The sequence below is a fragment of the Hypanus sabinus genome, chromosome 21, assembly GCF_030144855.1.
Source record: "Hypanus sabinus isolate sHypSab1 chromosome 21, sHypSab1.hap1, whole genome shotgun sequence".
NCBI classification, from domain to species: domain Eukaryota; kingdom Metazoa; phylum Chordata; class Chondrichthyes; order Myliobatiformes; family Dasyatidae; genus Hypanus; species Hypanus sabinus.
The window spans coordinates 59,651,085-59,668,444 of NC_082726.1; the positions used below are offsets into that span (position 1 = coordinate 59,651,085).

Genomic DNA, 17,360 nt, shown 5'->3' on the forward strand with positions numbered 1-17,360 from the left:
TCTTCAACTCTGACTTTGAAGAGACTGGGATGGAAGAGGGAATAAGGGAGCAAGAAAGTAATGGAGAATAATGGAATGGGAAAGAATTCTCACTGTAGTCTGATGGAGCTACAGGAGTCTCGATGGAGGGTCAGATAGACCATGGAACACTACAGCACATGAACAGGCCATTTGACCACGATCTTCTGCCATGGTAACTAATCGCTTCTGTCTGCACTCAGGCCGTACGTCTCCATTCTCTGCACATTCATGTGCCTAACGGCCTCTTGGGTAACTCTATGGTATCCACCTCTGTCACCTCTTTTGACTGTGTATTCGACCCACCACTCTGTGTAAAAAAAACTTACCCTGCACATCCCCTTTGAACTTTCCACCTTTCACCTTAAATGCACGTCCTCTGATATTAGGCATTTTGACCCTAAGATAAAGATATGCTGTCTGTGCTTCTTATCATTGTATAAACTTCCCTCAGGTCTCCCCTCAACCCTCACTACTCCAGACAAAGCAAACCAAGTTTGTCCAACCTGTTCTCATAGCGCATGTTCTCTCATCCAGGCAGTGACCTGGTAAACCTCTTCTGCGTTCTCTCCAAAGTCTTCGTGTTATTCCTACAATGGGGTTTCCAGAAATGAATTCAATAGTGCAGGTGCAGCCTGAGCAGAGTTTTATAAAGCTCCAAAGATGTGAAGTAAGTTGACTTGGGAGACAACTCTTAGTCAGTAGATTGTCGGCAGCATAATCAAAGATCTACACATACCCCGGACATTCACTGTCCCCCACCCCCCACCTTCGGGCAGGAGATACAAAAGCCCAAAAGCAGGTACCTCCAGGCCCAAGGACAGCTTCTATCCGACTGTTATAGGACTGTTAAGTGTGTGGTTCCCTAGTACGATAAGATGGACACTTGGCTTTTGCCCCCTCACCTTCCCTCCAACTCCCTACATCCCAACCCCTCCATCCCCAAACCTCTTCCCTCCCTCTCCTCCTGACCCCTCCATCATTCTCTTAAACCCTCCATCTTTCCACCATCCCTCCCACTTTACCACTCCATCACTCTTTCTGCCCCCACTCTCCCTCTTTTGCCATATTCCTCCCTCCCCAATCCCCTTTCTCTTTCAGCTCCTCCCCTCCCCCTCTCCCCTCCCCTTCCTTCCCCTCCCCCTCTCCCCTCCCCTTCCTTCCCCTCCCCTCTCCCCTCCCCTTCCTTCCCCTCCCCCCTTCCTTCCCCTCCCACTCTCCCTCCCTCCCCTCCCACTTCCTTCCCTCTCTCCCCTCCCCTTCCTTCCCTCCCCTCCCTTCCCCTCTTCCCTCCCACTCTCCCTCCCCTCCCACTTCCTTCCCTCTCTCCCCTTCCCTCCATCTCCCCTCCCCCTTCCTTCCCTCCTTCCTCCCCTCCACTCTCCTCCCCTCCCCTCCACTCTCCTCCCCTCCCCACCCCTCACCTCTCCGCTCCCTCCCCTCCTACTTCCTCCCCTCTCTGCCCTCCCTCGCTCCCTCCCCTCCTTTCCTCCCCTCTCTGCCCTCCCTCGCTCCCTCCCCTCCTTTCCTCCCCTCCCCTCCCACTCTCCCTCCCTCCTCTCTCCCCTCTCCCTCCCTCCTCTCTCCCCTCTCCCTCCCTCCTCTCTCCCCTCTCCCTCCCTCCTCTCTCCCCTCTCCCTCCCTCCTCTCTCCCCTCTCCCTCCCTCCTCTCTCCCCTCCCTCCCCTCTCCCCACTCCCCTCCCCCTCTCCCATCCCCCTCACTTCTCCCCAACCCTCTCCCACCCTCCCCTCCCACCCCTCCCCTCCCCTCCCACCCCTCCCCTCCCCTCCCACCACTCTCCTCCCCTCCCCTCCCACCACTCTCCTCCCCTCCCCTCCCACCACTCTCCTCCCCTCCCCTCCCACCACTCTCCTCCCCTCCCCTCCCACCACTCTCCTCCCCTCCCGATCCACCTCCCCCTCCCCTCAACTTTCCTACCCATCTCCCCTCTCCCCATCACTCCATTTCTCCCTCCATAACCTCCACTTCACTTCCCCATTCATCGACTTTATCCTCCAGCCCTCCATCCTTTCTCTTCCCTCTATCCTTCCACTTCCCTCTATCCCGCTATTGCCGCGCCATATGAAGTTCCCTCCATCCCTCCACTTCCCTCCCCACCCCTCATTTGCCTCCCTCAGTCGCCTGTAAGGAGCCGCTCGGCCTGCAGGCGGCGCCGGCGGCCCCGCTCTTGCTGCCGCCCGTGCGCGAAGATCGGCGGCGCCAGTCGGCGGAGGCTCCGACGGGACCGGCCGGGCAGAGCGATGCGCGGCTGCAGCGATGGCCAAATGGTTCAAGGAGCACTTGATCTTCAAGAGCAACAAGGGTCCTCCTCAACCCCCCAAGCCCGACTACCGATTGCGGTCGGCCGGGCAGCCCGACATCCTGGCCGCTTACAAGCTGCAGAAAGAGCGGGACTTCGAGGACCCTTACACCGGCTCCCGGGGCTGCGGCGCTCCGGCTCCCGGCTGCGGGGCCAGCTCCTGCCCGCTCCCCAACGCCGCCAAGAAAGGCGCCGCCGAGGTCAGGTACATCTCGCCGAAACACCGGCTCATCAAAGTAGAAAACCCCGAGAAAAACTGCGGTAAATCGCCCGGATCCCCCGAGGATCAACAGGGCAAGGTGAGTGACCGACAGCCCGAAACGTCCCGCTCACTCCGGCTGACCGGCATCGCGGCTTTCACACTTCTCCGCTTCACGAATAGCACTTCCGAGACGCAGAGTGTTTACTGCGAAGCAGTTACTTTGTTTCTTAAAATACCTTCCTCGAAAGATATTTTCAGACAAAGTATCTCCGCAAAATAAGTGGCCGTGTTTTGAAGGATACTTTGTTGTTGATGAGGTTGTTGTGTTCCTGTGACTCAGTGGGCACCTCTTTCTCTTCAGGATTAGCTTGTGAATTGACACCTTGGTTTCGTAAACTTTGATTTTTTTAGCTGAGATTTTTCGGTTGGAGTTTCAAATGCTCGCTCAGATCCCAGTGACTGACCGAGGGAGGGATGCCCTGACGGAGAAGACGCACTGTCTGCCATCCTGTGCTACTGTTCGCACAGACCGGGGGTATTCTGAGGTCGTGATTAACACATCATTTTTTTTAAATATAAAAACGGGGTGTTTTATGATCATTTCTTTGCTTGTGCCATGTTGGTTGTGTATGAATTGGTTGCAAAGTTACCTAAATCACAACAATGGCGGTAACGTCTTTTGGCATGATGAGAAAGGCGCTATAGAAATGTACGTCTTCGGGTGAACTAAAGGTTCGCTTCTCGCTTTTTTAACGTTATTTTGATTCACTTCACCTGGAAAGAGGAGTTAATAGGCACAATTGATTCTACAGATGCTGGAAATCCAGGGCAACACACACAAAATTGCTGGAGGAACTCAGGTCAGGCAACATCTATGGCTGAGAATAAACAGTCGATGTTCTGCTCAAGAGGGATTAATAGCCTGCCCCACCCCCTCTTTTCACTTCTTCCTTCACAAAGTTCAAAGTAAATCTTTCTCCCTCCCCTACGCATACACCCACTCTCTGTTGTACATACATATATATACACCCCCATATAAACACTCACACTCACTCCCACATTAACACTCACACTTCCGCACACACACATATACCCCCTCTCTCCCCCTTTTTCTCGCTCCCTCTTCAGAGTTCCAGGTTAGCCGTGTCAGGGGAAGGGGCCACATTCTGCGACGGAGAGTCTCTGGGGAGGGCTGACGGTTCCAGTGTCACACGGAGTGAAGGGGGCGGGGAGTTGGGCAGCATTTCTCCTGATAAATTGCGGCCGACGCTGAGATGGAATTGACGGCACCGAAGGAAGAGGGGGAGAAAAGTAGACGTTAGAGAGTGTGAGCGAGGTACTGGTCTAGACAGTGGGTTCACGTTCATTTGTTTATCACACGCACTTTGAAACATACAGTGAAATGTGCCATTTGGATTAACAACCAACACAACCTGAGGATGTGCTGTTAACACACAAAATGCTGAAGGAACTCGGCACGTCAGACAACATCTGTGGGGAGGAATAAATAGTTAATGTTTCTGGCTTCATCCCACTTCCTTTCTAGTCGTGATGAAGGGCCTAGGCCTGAAACTTTGACTGCTTATTCCCCTCTGCAGATGCTGCCTGACCTGCTGAGCTCCTCCAACTTTTTTTTTGCGGGTTACTCTGGATTTCCAGCATCTGCAGAATCTGTGTTTGTGTTGGTGGCAGGGGCAGCCACTCAGTGCGTCAAGTAGGAACACAATCTAGATGGGCTGAAAGGACTTGTATCATAAATTTAGCTTTTATGTAATAGTTACTTCAAAAATAACATTACTTGTGAAATCGGTAGGTGTCTTTCTCGTCATTTGTTGTGCTATAAAATAATACAGGGAGTTCTTGTGACTGTGTGCACGCGCGTGTGTGTTAGAAAGCCTGTTCAAATAGGGAGTGCATCCACAAATGAGCTAGGTTTGCTCTGTGTGATGCCTGTTTGGCACAAGGGATTCTGTACATGCTGGAGATGCTGCCTGACCTGCCTATGAAGGGGAATGAACTGCTGGCATTTTGGGTGGAGACCCTTTACCAGCATCTGACTCAGTCTGAAATATTGACTGTTTCTTCCCCTCCATAGATACTGCCTGACGGGCTGAGTTCCTCCAGCATTTTTTGTGCGATTGGTTGTTGGCGTTATGGGGAACGCCAACATTGTTGGGGAATGGGCATGACAAGTGGTTTCATTACTGGGGAATAAGTCCTGATGAAGGGTCGCAAACCAGAAATGTGGGCTGTCCATTTCCCTCTACAGAAGTGGCCTGGTTCACTGCGTATTTTGTCTTCCTCCTGAATCCAGCTTTGGTCTCTTACATCAGCATGAGGCAGTAATATTAGGGACTCAGTGGGAGGGATGATGTCATTCGGTGGTGATGTCAACAGCAGTGGTATTAGGGAGTGGTGTCGATTGGGAGGGGATGATGTCACACAGGAGGTTGTCGGGTAAACGTGCCTCACCCTTGGCACTCCTTCCCTCAATGACAGTTGATTACCAGTATTTCTGTCCTCAAGGGCATGCCCAAAGCAGAACCTTCCTGCTTGTGACTGCAACCTTCAGTAAAGCTTTTGGTATGATGAGGTCTCTGGGGTAATACCTTGTCAAATAGACCAGTCCCTATCAAGAGAGCACTGCATGCAATTAAACTCTCTGTCCAAGCTGTGGTGATGATCCCCCACTAGCCCTGTTAACTGTGGCAATTAACCACTGTCCCTCACTCTTGGCGGAGGTTTCTGCCGTTCCCCAGTGGTCAGTGTCAAGCTCTCGTCTTGAGCCACTGTGTTTTTTTTCCCTAAGCCTGTAGTGGTGCTCCTGGGGATTATTGTGCTTTTGTTTAAAGGTCGATTGTAAAGTCAGTTTTATGGGATCATATATATAATGGACAGCCGCTTGCAGACTGGCGCACTTTTGCTATTGTATTTAACGTAGGGCGAAGGCATTGCAATCGTTAATCCTGTGGTGCGGAGCTTGCTATCAGCTGCAGGAAGACAGAGAGCAGTTACAGAATAATGTGTGTTTCAGAGTGAATACATGCATCTGATGGACTGTGTAGGCATGAGTGTATCTGTATGTAGCACTGTGCTACAGGACCAGTGAGGATGGGTCTGTCACTGTATAAAATTCGGTACCAGTGAGGATAGTTGAAACACTGGGGTACAGTACCTGTGGGGATAAGTGTAATGCTGGGGTATAGTACTGACAGTCTGTCACCGTATAACACTGGTACAGTACCAGTGGGGATAGTAATAGCACTAGGGTGCAGTACTAGTGGGGACAGGTATAGCACCGGGGTAAATACTGGTGAGGACATGCCTGTTGCTGCTTAACACCGGGGTACAGTACCGATGGGGATGGGTCTGTCACTGTATAACACCGGGGTACAGTACCGGTGGGGATGGGTCGGTCACTGTATAACACCGGGGTACGGTACCGGTGGGGGTGGGTCTGTCACTGTATAACACTGGGGTACAGTGATGGGGATGGGTCTGTCACTGTATAACACTGGGTATGGTACCGGTGGGGATGGGTCTGTCACTGTATAACACCGGGGTACAGTACCGGTGAGAATGGGTCTGTCACTGTATAACACTGGGGTACAGTACCAGTAGGGATGCACCTGTCACTGTATAACACCGAGGTATAGTACCGGTGAGAATGGGTCTGTCACTGTATAACACTGGGGTACGGTACCGGTGGGGATGGGTCTGTCACTCTATAACACCAGGGTACAGTACCGGCGGGGATGCACCAGTCACTATAACACTGGGGTACAGTACCGGTAGGGATGCACCTGTCACTGTATAACACCAGGGTATAGTACCGGTGAGAATGGGTCTGTCACTGTATAACACCAGGGTACGGTACCGGTGGGGATGGGTCTGTCACTGTGTAACACTGGGGTACAGTACCGGTGGGGATGGGTCTGTCACTGTATAACATTGGGGTACAGTACTGGTAGGGATGGGTCTGTCACTGTAAAACACTGGGGTATAGTACCGGTGGGGGTGGGTCTGTCACTGTATAACACTGGGGTACGGTACCGGTGGGGATGGGTCTGTCACTGTATAACATTGGGGTACAGTACCAATGGGGATGGGTCTGTCACTGTATAACACTGGGGTACAGTACCAGTGGGGATGCACCTGTCACTATAACACTGGGGTACAGTACCGGTAGGGATGCACCTGTCACTGTATAACACCAGGGTATAGTACCGGTGAGAATGGGTCTGTCACTGTATAACACCAGGGTACAGTACCAGTGGGGATGGGTCTGTCACTGTGTAACACTGGGGTACGGTACCGGTGGGGATGGGTCTGTCACTGTATAACACCAGGGTACAGTACCGGTGGGGATGCACCTGTCACTGTATAACATCAGGGTACAGTACCGGTGAGAATGGGTCTGTCACTGTATAACACCAGGGTACAGTACCGGTAGGGATGCACCTGTCATTGTATAACACCGGAGTACAGTACCGGTGGGGATGGGTCTGTCACTGTATAACACTGGGGTATAGTACCGGTGGGGATGGGTCTGTCACTGTATAACACTGGGGTACGGTTCCGGTGGGGATGGGTCTGTCACTGTATAACATTGGGGTACGGTACTGGTGGGGATGGGTCTGTCACTGTATAACACTGGGGTACGGTACCGGTAGGGATGGGTCTGTCACTGTATAACACTGGGGTACGGTACCGGTGGGGATGGGTCTGTCACTGTATAACATTGGGGTACAGTACCAGTGAGAATGGGTCTGTCACTGTATAACACTGGGGTACAGTGATGGGGATGGGTCTGTCACTGTATAACACTGGGCATGGTACCGGTGGGGATGGGTCTGTCACTGTATAACACCGGGGTATGGTACCGGTGGGGATGGGTCTGTCACTGTATAACACCGGGGTACAGTACCGGTGAGAATGGGTCTGTCACTGTATAACACCGGGGTATGGTACCGGTGGGGATGGGTCTGTCACTGTATAACACCGGGGTATGGTACCGGTGGGGATGGGTCTGTCACTGTATAACACCGGGGTACAGTACCGGTGAGAATGGGTCTGTCACTGTATAACACTGGGGTACAGTACCAGTAGGGATGCACCTGTCACTGTATAACACTGGGGTATAGTACCGGTGAGAATGGGTCTGTCACCGTATAACACCGGGGTACGGTACCAGTGGGGATGGGTCTGTCACTGTATAACACCGGGGTACAGTACAGGTGGGGATGGGTCTGTCACTGTATAACACTGGGGTACAGTACCAGTGAGAATGGGTCTGTCACTGTATAACACTGGGGTACAGTGATGGGGATGGGTCTGTCACTGTATAACACTGGGTATGGTACCGGTGGGGATGGGTCTGTCACTGTATAACACCAGGGTATGGTACCGGTGGTGATGGGTCTGTCACTGTATAACACCGGGGTACGGTACCGGTGGGGATGGGTCTGTCACTGTATAACACTGGGGTACAGTACCGGTGAGAATGGGTCTGTCACTGTATAACACTGGGGTACAGTACCAGTAGGGATGCACCTGTCACTGTATAACACTGGGGTACAGTACCAGTGGGGATGGGTCTGTCATTATAACACCGGGGTACAGTACCAGTGGGGATGGGTCTGTCATTATAACACCGGGGTACGGTACTGGTGGGGATGAGTCTGTCACTGTATAACACCGGGGTACGGTACCGGTGGGGATGGGTCTGTCACTGTATAACACTGGGGTACAGTACCAGTGGGGATGGGTCTGTCACTATAACACTGGGGTACAGTACTGGTGGGGATGCACCTGTCACTGTATAGCACCGGGGTACGGTACCAGTGGGGATGCACCTGTCACTGTATAGCACCGGGGTACGGTACCGGTGGGGATGGGTCTGTCATTGTATAACACTGGGTATGGTACCGGTGGGGATGGGTCTGTCACTGTATAACATTGGGGTACGGTACTGGTGGAGATGGGTCTGTCACTGTATAACACCGGGGTACAGTACCGGTGGGGATGGGTCTGTCACTGTATAACACTGGGGTACAGTACCGGTAGGGATGCACCTGTCACTGTATAACACCAGGGTACAGTACCGGTGAGAATGGGTCTGTCACTGTATAACACCAGGGTACAGTACCGGTAGGGATGCACCTGTCACTGTATAACACCAAGGTATAGTACTGGTGGGGATGGGTCTGACACTGTATAACACTGGGGTACAGTGATGGGGATGGGTCTGACACTGTATAACACTGGGGTACAGTGATGGGGATGGGTCTGTCACTGTATAACACTGGGTATGGTACCAGTGGGGATGGGTCTGTCACTGTATAACACCGGGGTATAGTACTGGTGGGGTGGGTCTGTCACTGTATAACATTGGGGTACAGTACCGGTGGAGATGGGTCTGTCACTGTATAACACTGGGGTACAGTACCGGTGGGGATGGGTCTGTCACTGTATAACACTGGGTATGGTACCAGTGGGGATGGGTCTGTCACTGTATAACACCGGGGTACAGTACCGGTGGAGATGGGTCTGTCACTGTATAACACTGGGGTACAGTACCGGTGGGGATGGGTCTGTCACTGTATAACACTGGGTATGGTACCAGTGGGGATGGGTCTGTCACTGTATAACACCGAGGTACGGTGCCGGTGGGGATGGGTCTGTCAGTGTATAACACTGGGGTATAGAACTGGTGGGGACAGGTCTGCCATTGGTGTTGAAGGGAGCAGGTCAGAGCGATGAATTGAAAGCATCAGACTAAACGATGGCAATAAAATGCTGGCTTTTATTAGCTACCTGCAGTGTGATGAGCTGGTGCATTTAATACTCCAGCTCTGATCCTCTCTCTCGTTTCTACCCTGGGTTGTGGTTATGATTTGACGCCGAAATCTTCCTGTTTAAGATCATTGCATTATTTGTATCATTTTAAATAGCCTTTTAACTTATGCAATGGAGATGTTTGACAGACCATGTTAACTGACAGACGGATGTGTTGGTTTGGTGAGGGGGAGGGAACGTAGGATGTGCTAATGAGCTCACAGTGACCCGGAGCTCCTTGCCAAAGTGTTGTCCTGGGATCTTTACCATTCTGTCTCATGCTCAGCAAATCTTTCAGGAAGAGCATCAGATGGCACAGTAAAGGATCTTTCCCTGCCTGTGATTGGAACCTCCGGCCAGAACGGAGTGAGCCTGTGACAGTTCGAACAAGTGTCTGTCCACTCTCCATATCCTCTTCTGACTGGGTCCACCTCCATCCGTGCCCTTGTTATCTCGGCACTTCACAACTCCTGCATCTTCCCGGTGGGCATCTTTTACTGAGTTCAGGAGGATGGGGGTTGAATCTCACTGAAACCACCTGAATACTAAAAGACCTGACCACTGGGCGGGGAGGGGGGGTCTCTGCACCTGTACTCAATGTACTTCAGAAGGACGAGGGTGGAGATTCTCATTAAAACCTGTTGCATACCAAAAGTCCTGGACAGGGTGGATGTGGAGAGGATGTTTCCATCAGTGGGGGAGTCTAAGATCAGCGGGCACACCCCCAGAATAGAGGGATGCCCCTTTAGAACAGAGATGAGGAGGAGTTTTTTTAGCTAGGGGGTGGTGAATCTGGAATTCATTGCCTCAGATGGCTGTGGAAGCCGGATTATTTAAAGTAGAGGTTAGTAAGCGGTTTTAAGGGTTACATGGAGACGGCAGGAGAGTTTCAGTCAAGATCGAATGGTGAAGTAGAGTTGGATTGCCGAATTCTGCTCCTCTCTTTCGTGACCTTATTGTACCCTCGAAACGAGGCATCCAAAACTCATGCACCTGATCTCTTTTTAATCCAACGTCACCTCCACCTTCTCAGCCTGCTTCCTGGGTGAGCAATGGTGCAATCTGTTTAAAAAAACACCTGAGGGGGATGGGAAGGGAAAAAAAATTTAAAGAAGAAAAAACACCTCACTTTTGATTTCAAAACTCACCCCCCCCCCCCACTGCCACTACCCTCTCCAGTTTCAATCCCTGTGTTCCTCCAGTTCCAAGACTTTTCTCTGTTCCAGGATAATTTCTCCATGACTGGTTCTACCTTTCCTGTTGCCTGGGCCCTGAGTCTGAAATTCCCTCCCTAAACTTCTGTGACATGATTTTTTGAAGCCTTTCTTTAAACCAGGTTTTTATTCAGCAGCCCATGCTTAACATCGAGCATCCGCCTATAACCCCGGTCAAATTCTGATTCACTTATACAGCACATGTACACTACAACATACAAGGAAACACGTTGTTTGTGTTAACAACCAACACAGCCGAAGGATGTGCTGGGGGCAGCCCAGAAGTATCACCACACATTCTGATGCCAATAACAGAATGCCTACAGTGCTCGGCTGAACAACACCGAGCACGACAAGTAACAGAATAAGTCAAGTCACTTTTTATTTTCATTTCAACCACAACTGCTGGTACAGAACACAGTAAAAATGAGACTGTTTTTCGGAACCATGGTGCTACATGAAACAATATAAAAACTACACTGAAACTACATAAAACAACACAAAAATGACACTAGACTACAGACCTATACAGGACTGCATAAAGTTCACAGAACAGTGCAGGCAGTACAATAAAGACAATTGGCACAGTAGAGGGCAGTAGGTTGGTGTCCTCCCTCCCTCCCTCCCACCCACCTACGCACGTACAGTCCTCCAGACTGTCTTAAGGCCTTCAGCCTCCAGTGGACTTGCAGATCGCAGACACTGGATTCAACTTCCCCAGTGCACACACAGGCCAGGGCTCCAGAAATTGTGTTTGACTTCCGAACTTTCAGTCGAACTTGAGGCTTTGATCTTCCATTGCCAGCACTTGCCTGTACCCTTACAGGTTCAAGTGATTGTCTAGATTTTAAAGTTGTGAGAACCTTTGTTGTCATCACTCTCTCAGCGTGTCCCAGATTTCAGCCACCCTGGGTGTGAGAATACTTCCCTCGAACCCTTCTAAACCTTCTGTCTTTATTCCTGTGTGTTCTTATTTTGTACATTTCTATTATGCAGAAGCTTTTGAAATCATTCTGTCTGTGCCCCTCTACTGTTCTACAGCTCAGTCTGCAGTCTTCCCCAGCCAACCACCCCCCCACAACCCTCTCCAATGCGATCACTGTTTTCTTCCCACAGTATGGTCAGGTTTAGTGCAATAATTTGTCTTCTGATTTGTAAAAGGTTTAAAAATAATAACTTCTGTCAACTAATATAAGATACAATAGTTTAAGAATAAAATACTATCCTCATTGTCAGGGTAGAGGGAGCTTCACTCTGTGTCTGACCCCATGAGTGTGTGATGGGACAGTGTAAAAGGAGCTTCACTCTGTGTCTGACCCCATGAGTGTGTGATGGGACAGTGTAGAAGGAGCTTCACTCTGTGTCTGACCCCATGAGTGTGTGATGGGACAGTGTAGAAGGAGCTTCACTCTGTGTCTGACCCCATGAGTGTGTGATGGGACACTGTAGAAGGAGCTTCACTCTGTGTCTGACCCCATGAGTGTGTGATGGGACAGTGTAGAGGGAGCTTCACTCTGTGTCTGACCCCATGAGTGTGTGATGGGACAGTGTAAAAGGAGCTTCACTCTGTGTCTGACCCCATGAGTGTGTGATGGAACAGTGTAGAGGGAGCTTCACTCTGTGTCTGACCCCATGAGTGTGTGATGGGACAGTGTAAAAGGAGCTTCACTCTGTGTCTGACCCCATGAGTGTGTGATGGGACAGTGTAAAAGGAGCTTCACTCTGTGTCTGACCCCATGAGTGTGTGATGGGACAGTGTAGAGGGAGCTTCACTCTGTGTCTGACCCCATGAGTGTGTGATGGGACAGTGTAGAGGGAGCTTCACTCTGTGTCTGACCCCATGAGTGTGTGATGGGACAGTGTAGAGGGAGCTTCACTCTGTGTCTGACCCCATGAGTGTGTGATGGGACAGTGTAGAAGGAGCTTCACTCTGTGTCTGACCTCATGAGTGTGTGATGGGACAGTGTAAAAGGAGCTTCACTCTGTGTCTGACCCCATGAGTGTGTGATGGGACAGTGTAAAAGGAGCTTCACTCTGTGTCTGACCCCATGAGTGTGTGATGGGACAGTGTAAAAGGAGCTTCACTCTGTGTCTGACCCCATGAGTGTGTGATGGGACAGTGTAGAGGGAGCTTCACTCTGTGTCTGACCCCATGAGTGTGTGATGGGACAGTGTAGAGGGAGCTTCACTCTGTGTCTGACCCCATGAGTGTGTGATGGGACAGTGTAGAGGGAGCTTCACTCTGTGTCTGACCCCATGAGTGTGTGATGGGACAGTGTAGAAGGAGCTTCACTCTGTGTCTGACCCCATGAGTGTGTGATGGGACAGTGTAAAAGGAGCTTCACTCTGTGTCTGACCCCATGAGTGTGTGATGGGACAGTGTAAAAGGAGCTTCACTCTGTGTCTGACCCCATGAGTGTGTGATGGGACAGTGTAGAGGGAGCTTCACTCTGTGTCTGACCCCATGAGTGTGTGATGGGACAGTGTAGAGGGAGCTTCACTCTGTGTCTGACCCCATGAGTGTGTGATGGGACAGTGTAGAGGGAGCTTCACTCTGTGTCTGACCCCATGAGTGTGTGATGGGACAGTGTAGAAGGAGCTTCACTCTGTGTCTGACCTCATGAGTGTGTGATGGGACAGTGTAAAAGGAGCTTCACTCTGTGTCTGACCCCATGAGTGTGTGATGGGACAGTGTAAAAGGAGCTTCACTCTGTGTCTGACCCCATGAGTGTGTGATGGGACAGTGTAAAAGGAGCTTCACTCTGTGTCTGACCCCATGAGTGTGTGATGGGACAGTGTAGAGGGAGCTTCACTCTGTGTCTGACCCCATGAGTGTGTGATGGGACAGTGTAGAGGGAGCTTCACTCTGTGTCTGACCCCATGAGTGTGTGATGGGACAGTGTAGAGGGAGCTTCACTCTGTGTCTGACCCCATGAGTGTGTGATGGGACAGTGTAGAGGGAGCTTCACTCTGTGTCTGACCCCATGAGTGTGTGATGGGACAGTGTAGAGCGAGCTTCACTCTGTGTCTGACCCCATGAGTGTGTGATGGGACAGTGTAGAAGGAGCTTCACTCTGTGTCTGACCTCATGAGTGTGTGATGGTACAGTGTAAAAGGAGCTTCACTCTGTGTCTGACCCCATGAGTGTGTGATGGGACAGTGTAGAGGGAGCTTCACGCTGTGTCTGACCCCATGAGTGTGTGATGGGACAGTGTAGAAGGAGCTTCACTCTGTGTCTGACCCCATGAGTGTGTGATGGGACAGTGTAAAAGGAGCTTCACTCTGTGTCTGACCCCATGAGTGTGTGATGGGACAGTGTAAAAGGAGCTTCACTCTGTGTCTGACCCCATGAGTGTGTGATGGGACAGTGTAGAGGGAGCTTCACTCTGTGTCTGACCCCATGAGTGTGTGATGGGACAGTGTAAAAGGAGCTTCACTCTGTGTCTGACCCCATGAGTGTGTGATGGGACAGTGTAGAGGGAGCTTCACTCTGTGTCTAACCCCATGAGTGTGTGATGGGACAGTGTAGAGGGAGCTTCACTCTCTGTCTGACCCCATGAGTGTGTGATGGGACAGTGTAGAGGGAGCTTCACGCTGTGTCTGACCCCATGAGTGTGTGATGGGACAGTGTAGAAGGAGCTTCACTCTGTGTCTGACCCCATGAGTGTGTGATGGGACAGTGTAAAAGGAGCTTCACTCTGTGTCTGACCCCATGAGTGTGTGATGGGACAGTGTAAAAGGAGCTTCACTCTGTGTCTGACCCCATGAGTGTGTGATGGGACAGTGTAAAAGGAGCTTCACTCTGTGTCTGACCCCATGAGTGTGTGATGGGACAGTGTAGAGGGAGCTTCACTCTGTGTCTGACCCCATGAGTGAGTGATGGGACAGTGTAGAAGGAGCTTCACTCTGTTTCTGACCCCATGAGTGTGTGATGGGACAGTGTAGAGGGAGCTTCACCCCTAAAGTTGCAGGACATAGTACATTTCAGCAAAGTACAAGCCCTTCGATCCATGATGTTATGACAACTTTTTAACCTACTTGAAGATCAATATAACCCTTCCCTCTCATGTGGCCCTCCATTGTTCATTCATCCATGTTTCTAAGAGTGTCCTAAATGTCCCTAATGTATCTGCCTCTACCACCTCCCACGGCAATGTGTTCCATGCACCCACCACTTTCTGTGAATTAAAAAACAGCCACCTGTGACATCTCCCATATTCTTTCCTCCAATCACTTAAAACTTTGTCCCTTGGTATTAGCCATTTCCGCCCCGTGAAAATGTCTTTGACTGTCCACTTCGTCTCTGCCTCGTATAATCTTCTATAGCTCTATCAAGTCACCTCTCATCCTCTTGCATTCCAAAGAGAGAAGCTCGGCCTCACTCGACCTATCCTCGTAAACATGCTCTGTAATCCAGACAGAGACAGAAGGAAGTCAGAGAAGATAGACGGAAGCTCTGTGTTAGAGGACAAGATGGTGGAACAGACAGATAGTGGTAATGGGGGCAAATAAGGCATAAATAGGATGTTTACCTGCCTGGAGGAGCACATTTTCAGCAACCGTGTTATGCTTTGGGATTTTATATTAAAGCTGTACAAAATATTGTTTAGGCCAAATTTTGAGTATTGTGTGTAGTTCTGTCACCTACCTACAGGAAAGCTATTGAAAGAAGGCAGAGGAAATTTACACAGATGTCGACAGGAGTTATAGGGGAAGGTTGAATAGGTTAGGACATTATTTCCTAGAAGAATGATGAGAGATTTGATAGAGGTTTAGAAAAAATGATGAGGGATATAGATTGGGTGAATGCAAGAAGGCGTTTTTCACTGAGCTTAGGTGAGACTAGAACTAGAGATCGTGGATTAGGGGTGAAAGGTGAAATGTTTGAAGGGAACCTGAGGGGGAACTTCTTCACTCAGAGGGTGGTGTGTGTGTGAAATGAGCTGCCAGTGGAATTGGCGGATGCAGGTTTGATTGCAAGCTTAAGTAAGTACGTGGCTGGAGGAATATGGAGGGTTATGATCCAGGACTAGACAGAATTACAGCTTGGCACAGACTAAATGGGCTGAATGACTTGTTTTTGTGCTATAGCTCTCTGATTCTATGGCTGGATAACACTCAATGCCCTCCTGAAAGCTGCCCTGAGTGCATCTTTCCAAGGGCACTAGGAGGGACGTAGTACCTGGAGGAATGTTAACCTGCACATACTCAGTGATTTCAGGATGCCAAGGGTTAAACTGCAAGAAGCTTGCCGTATTGTTTTGGTTGGTGGGTGATTCAGTGGGCCCTTTTAATAAATTTAAGGAAACTGATAGGTGAAGGGGGAGGGGGTGCAATCTCTGCTGGTCTTAGAGTCCAGGGATGTACATGGTGCCAGAAAATCAGTGCCTGGTGAGGGGAATTGTGGTAAGCTGAATTATTGCAGGAGATAGAAAAGAGTTTGCTACATGTAGCTGGGAGATGGTTTAGCCACGATCTTGCTGAATGGCAGAATATCCCCAGAGGCTCAACAGCGCCCCTTGTCGATGTTGATGGGATTAATTTAAATATCAGGTTAATTGAGTTGGAAGTTTGGAAGTGGTGGCCCATTGGCCAGAGCCCAGGGCAGCGGATATCTGTGAGTCTGCTGGGGTCATCAAATGCCCAACATCTGTGTCCAAATCCAAGTCCACTGGCAGCCAAAGAAGCTGAACTGTCTCGGAGTTAGAGGATTGTGTGTCTGCGGGATGGACTGAGGAAAGGGGCTTGTCTTGCTGCTGTTGTCTCATTGCTTGTTGTGTTCTGTGTTGTTCTACTGAGCATGGTGGGCATGCTACGTTGACGCTGGGATGTGTGGCGACTTTGCAGGCTGCCCCCCAGTACACTCTGATGTGTTGGCTGTTAACACAAAATGACGCACTCACTGTATGTTTTGATGTACACACGATAAGTAAACTTGAGTCTTGAATCTTGAATGTTCTCCGTCCAGAATGTACATTCATTTCTACTGTATCAAACTGAGTAAGGACGCTGAACAACTGTTGCAAATTAGTGGTGAGTAACAACTGGTTCTGTCGATATAATTGCCGAACATGTACCTTCCTTACTGGTGTCCAATTGCTTTTCGCTCAGGGGATTTGTCTTAACCGTAATCACAAAGAGCAGAGTTGCCCTTCAAAGCCACATCCTTGCTGAGTCCTAAGTAACTGTTTGATGATGGCTGATTGGATTGGACAGTGTGATATCGTACATTGGACATGTCATGGGCTCCAATTAAAGTAAAGCCCTGGCTAATTGACCTGTCGGGCTCTGTAACATTCATCACTGGGCCATCAGCTGCTCCGGAGCAGCCCCTGAATTTTCATCATGGGGACAATCTGGGGGCATTGAGGCCAGTTTCTGTTCTGAAATATATTAAAAAAACATGATCGACCTGATGTAAGGAAAACTGACTACAGATTCTCCCAGGTATTTTTCAAACTGGTAATAATAATAATCAAATGTTTCACTTTATTCATTAATGACCAGGTACAGTATATATTCCATTAGTTAATTATGGGGAGTGTTAGGGTGATTATTCAATGAAATGAAAGAATTATTGCTCGTGTTCGTTTGGTGCCTTGAAAAGGCAGCATCAGTCATTAAGAACCCCATCATCCAGGACATGTCGTCTGCTTATTGCTACCATCAGCGAGGACGTGCAGGAGCCTGAAGAGACACACTCGACATTTTAGACACAACTTCTTCCGCTCCACCATCAGATTTCTGAACGGTCCAAGAACACCACC

The 17,360-nt window shown here is 50.1% G+C and overlaps 1 protein-coding gene across 3 annotated transcripts in view; it reads left to right on the plus strand.

Moving 5' to 3' along the window:
- Positions 1 to 2,165: 2,165 nt before the first annotated feature.
- The window catches only part of LOC132379101 (SH2 domain-containing adapter protein F-like), a 267,029-nt gene continuing 251,834 nt past the window's right edge, over positions 2,166 to 17,360 (plus strand). Inside the window, exon 1 of one of the 3 annotated variants that reach the window (XM_059946666.1) lies at positions 2,166 to 2,639. In XM_059946666.1, coding sequence (XP_059802649.1) covers positions 2,298 to 2,639 — 342 coding nt within the window. In that variant the 5' untranslated portion in view covers positions 2,166 to 2,297. The remainder of the gene's footprint in view (positions 2,640 to 17,360) is intronic. The other 2 variants (XM_059946665.1, XM_059946668.1) reach the window with 2 other exon arrangements.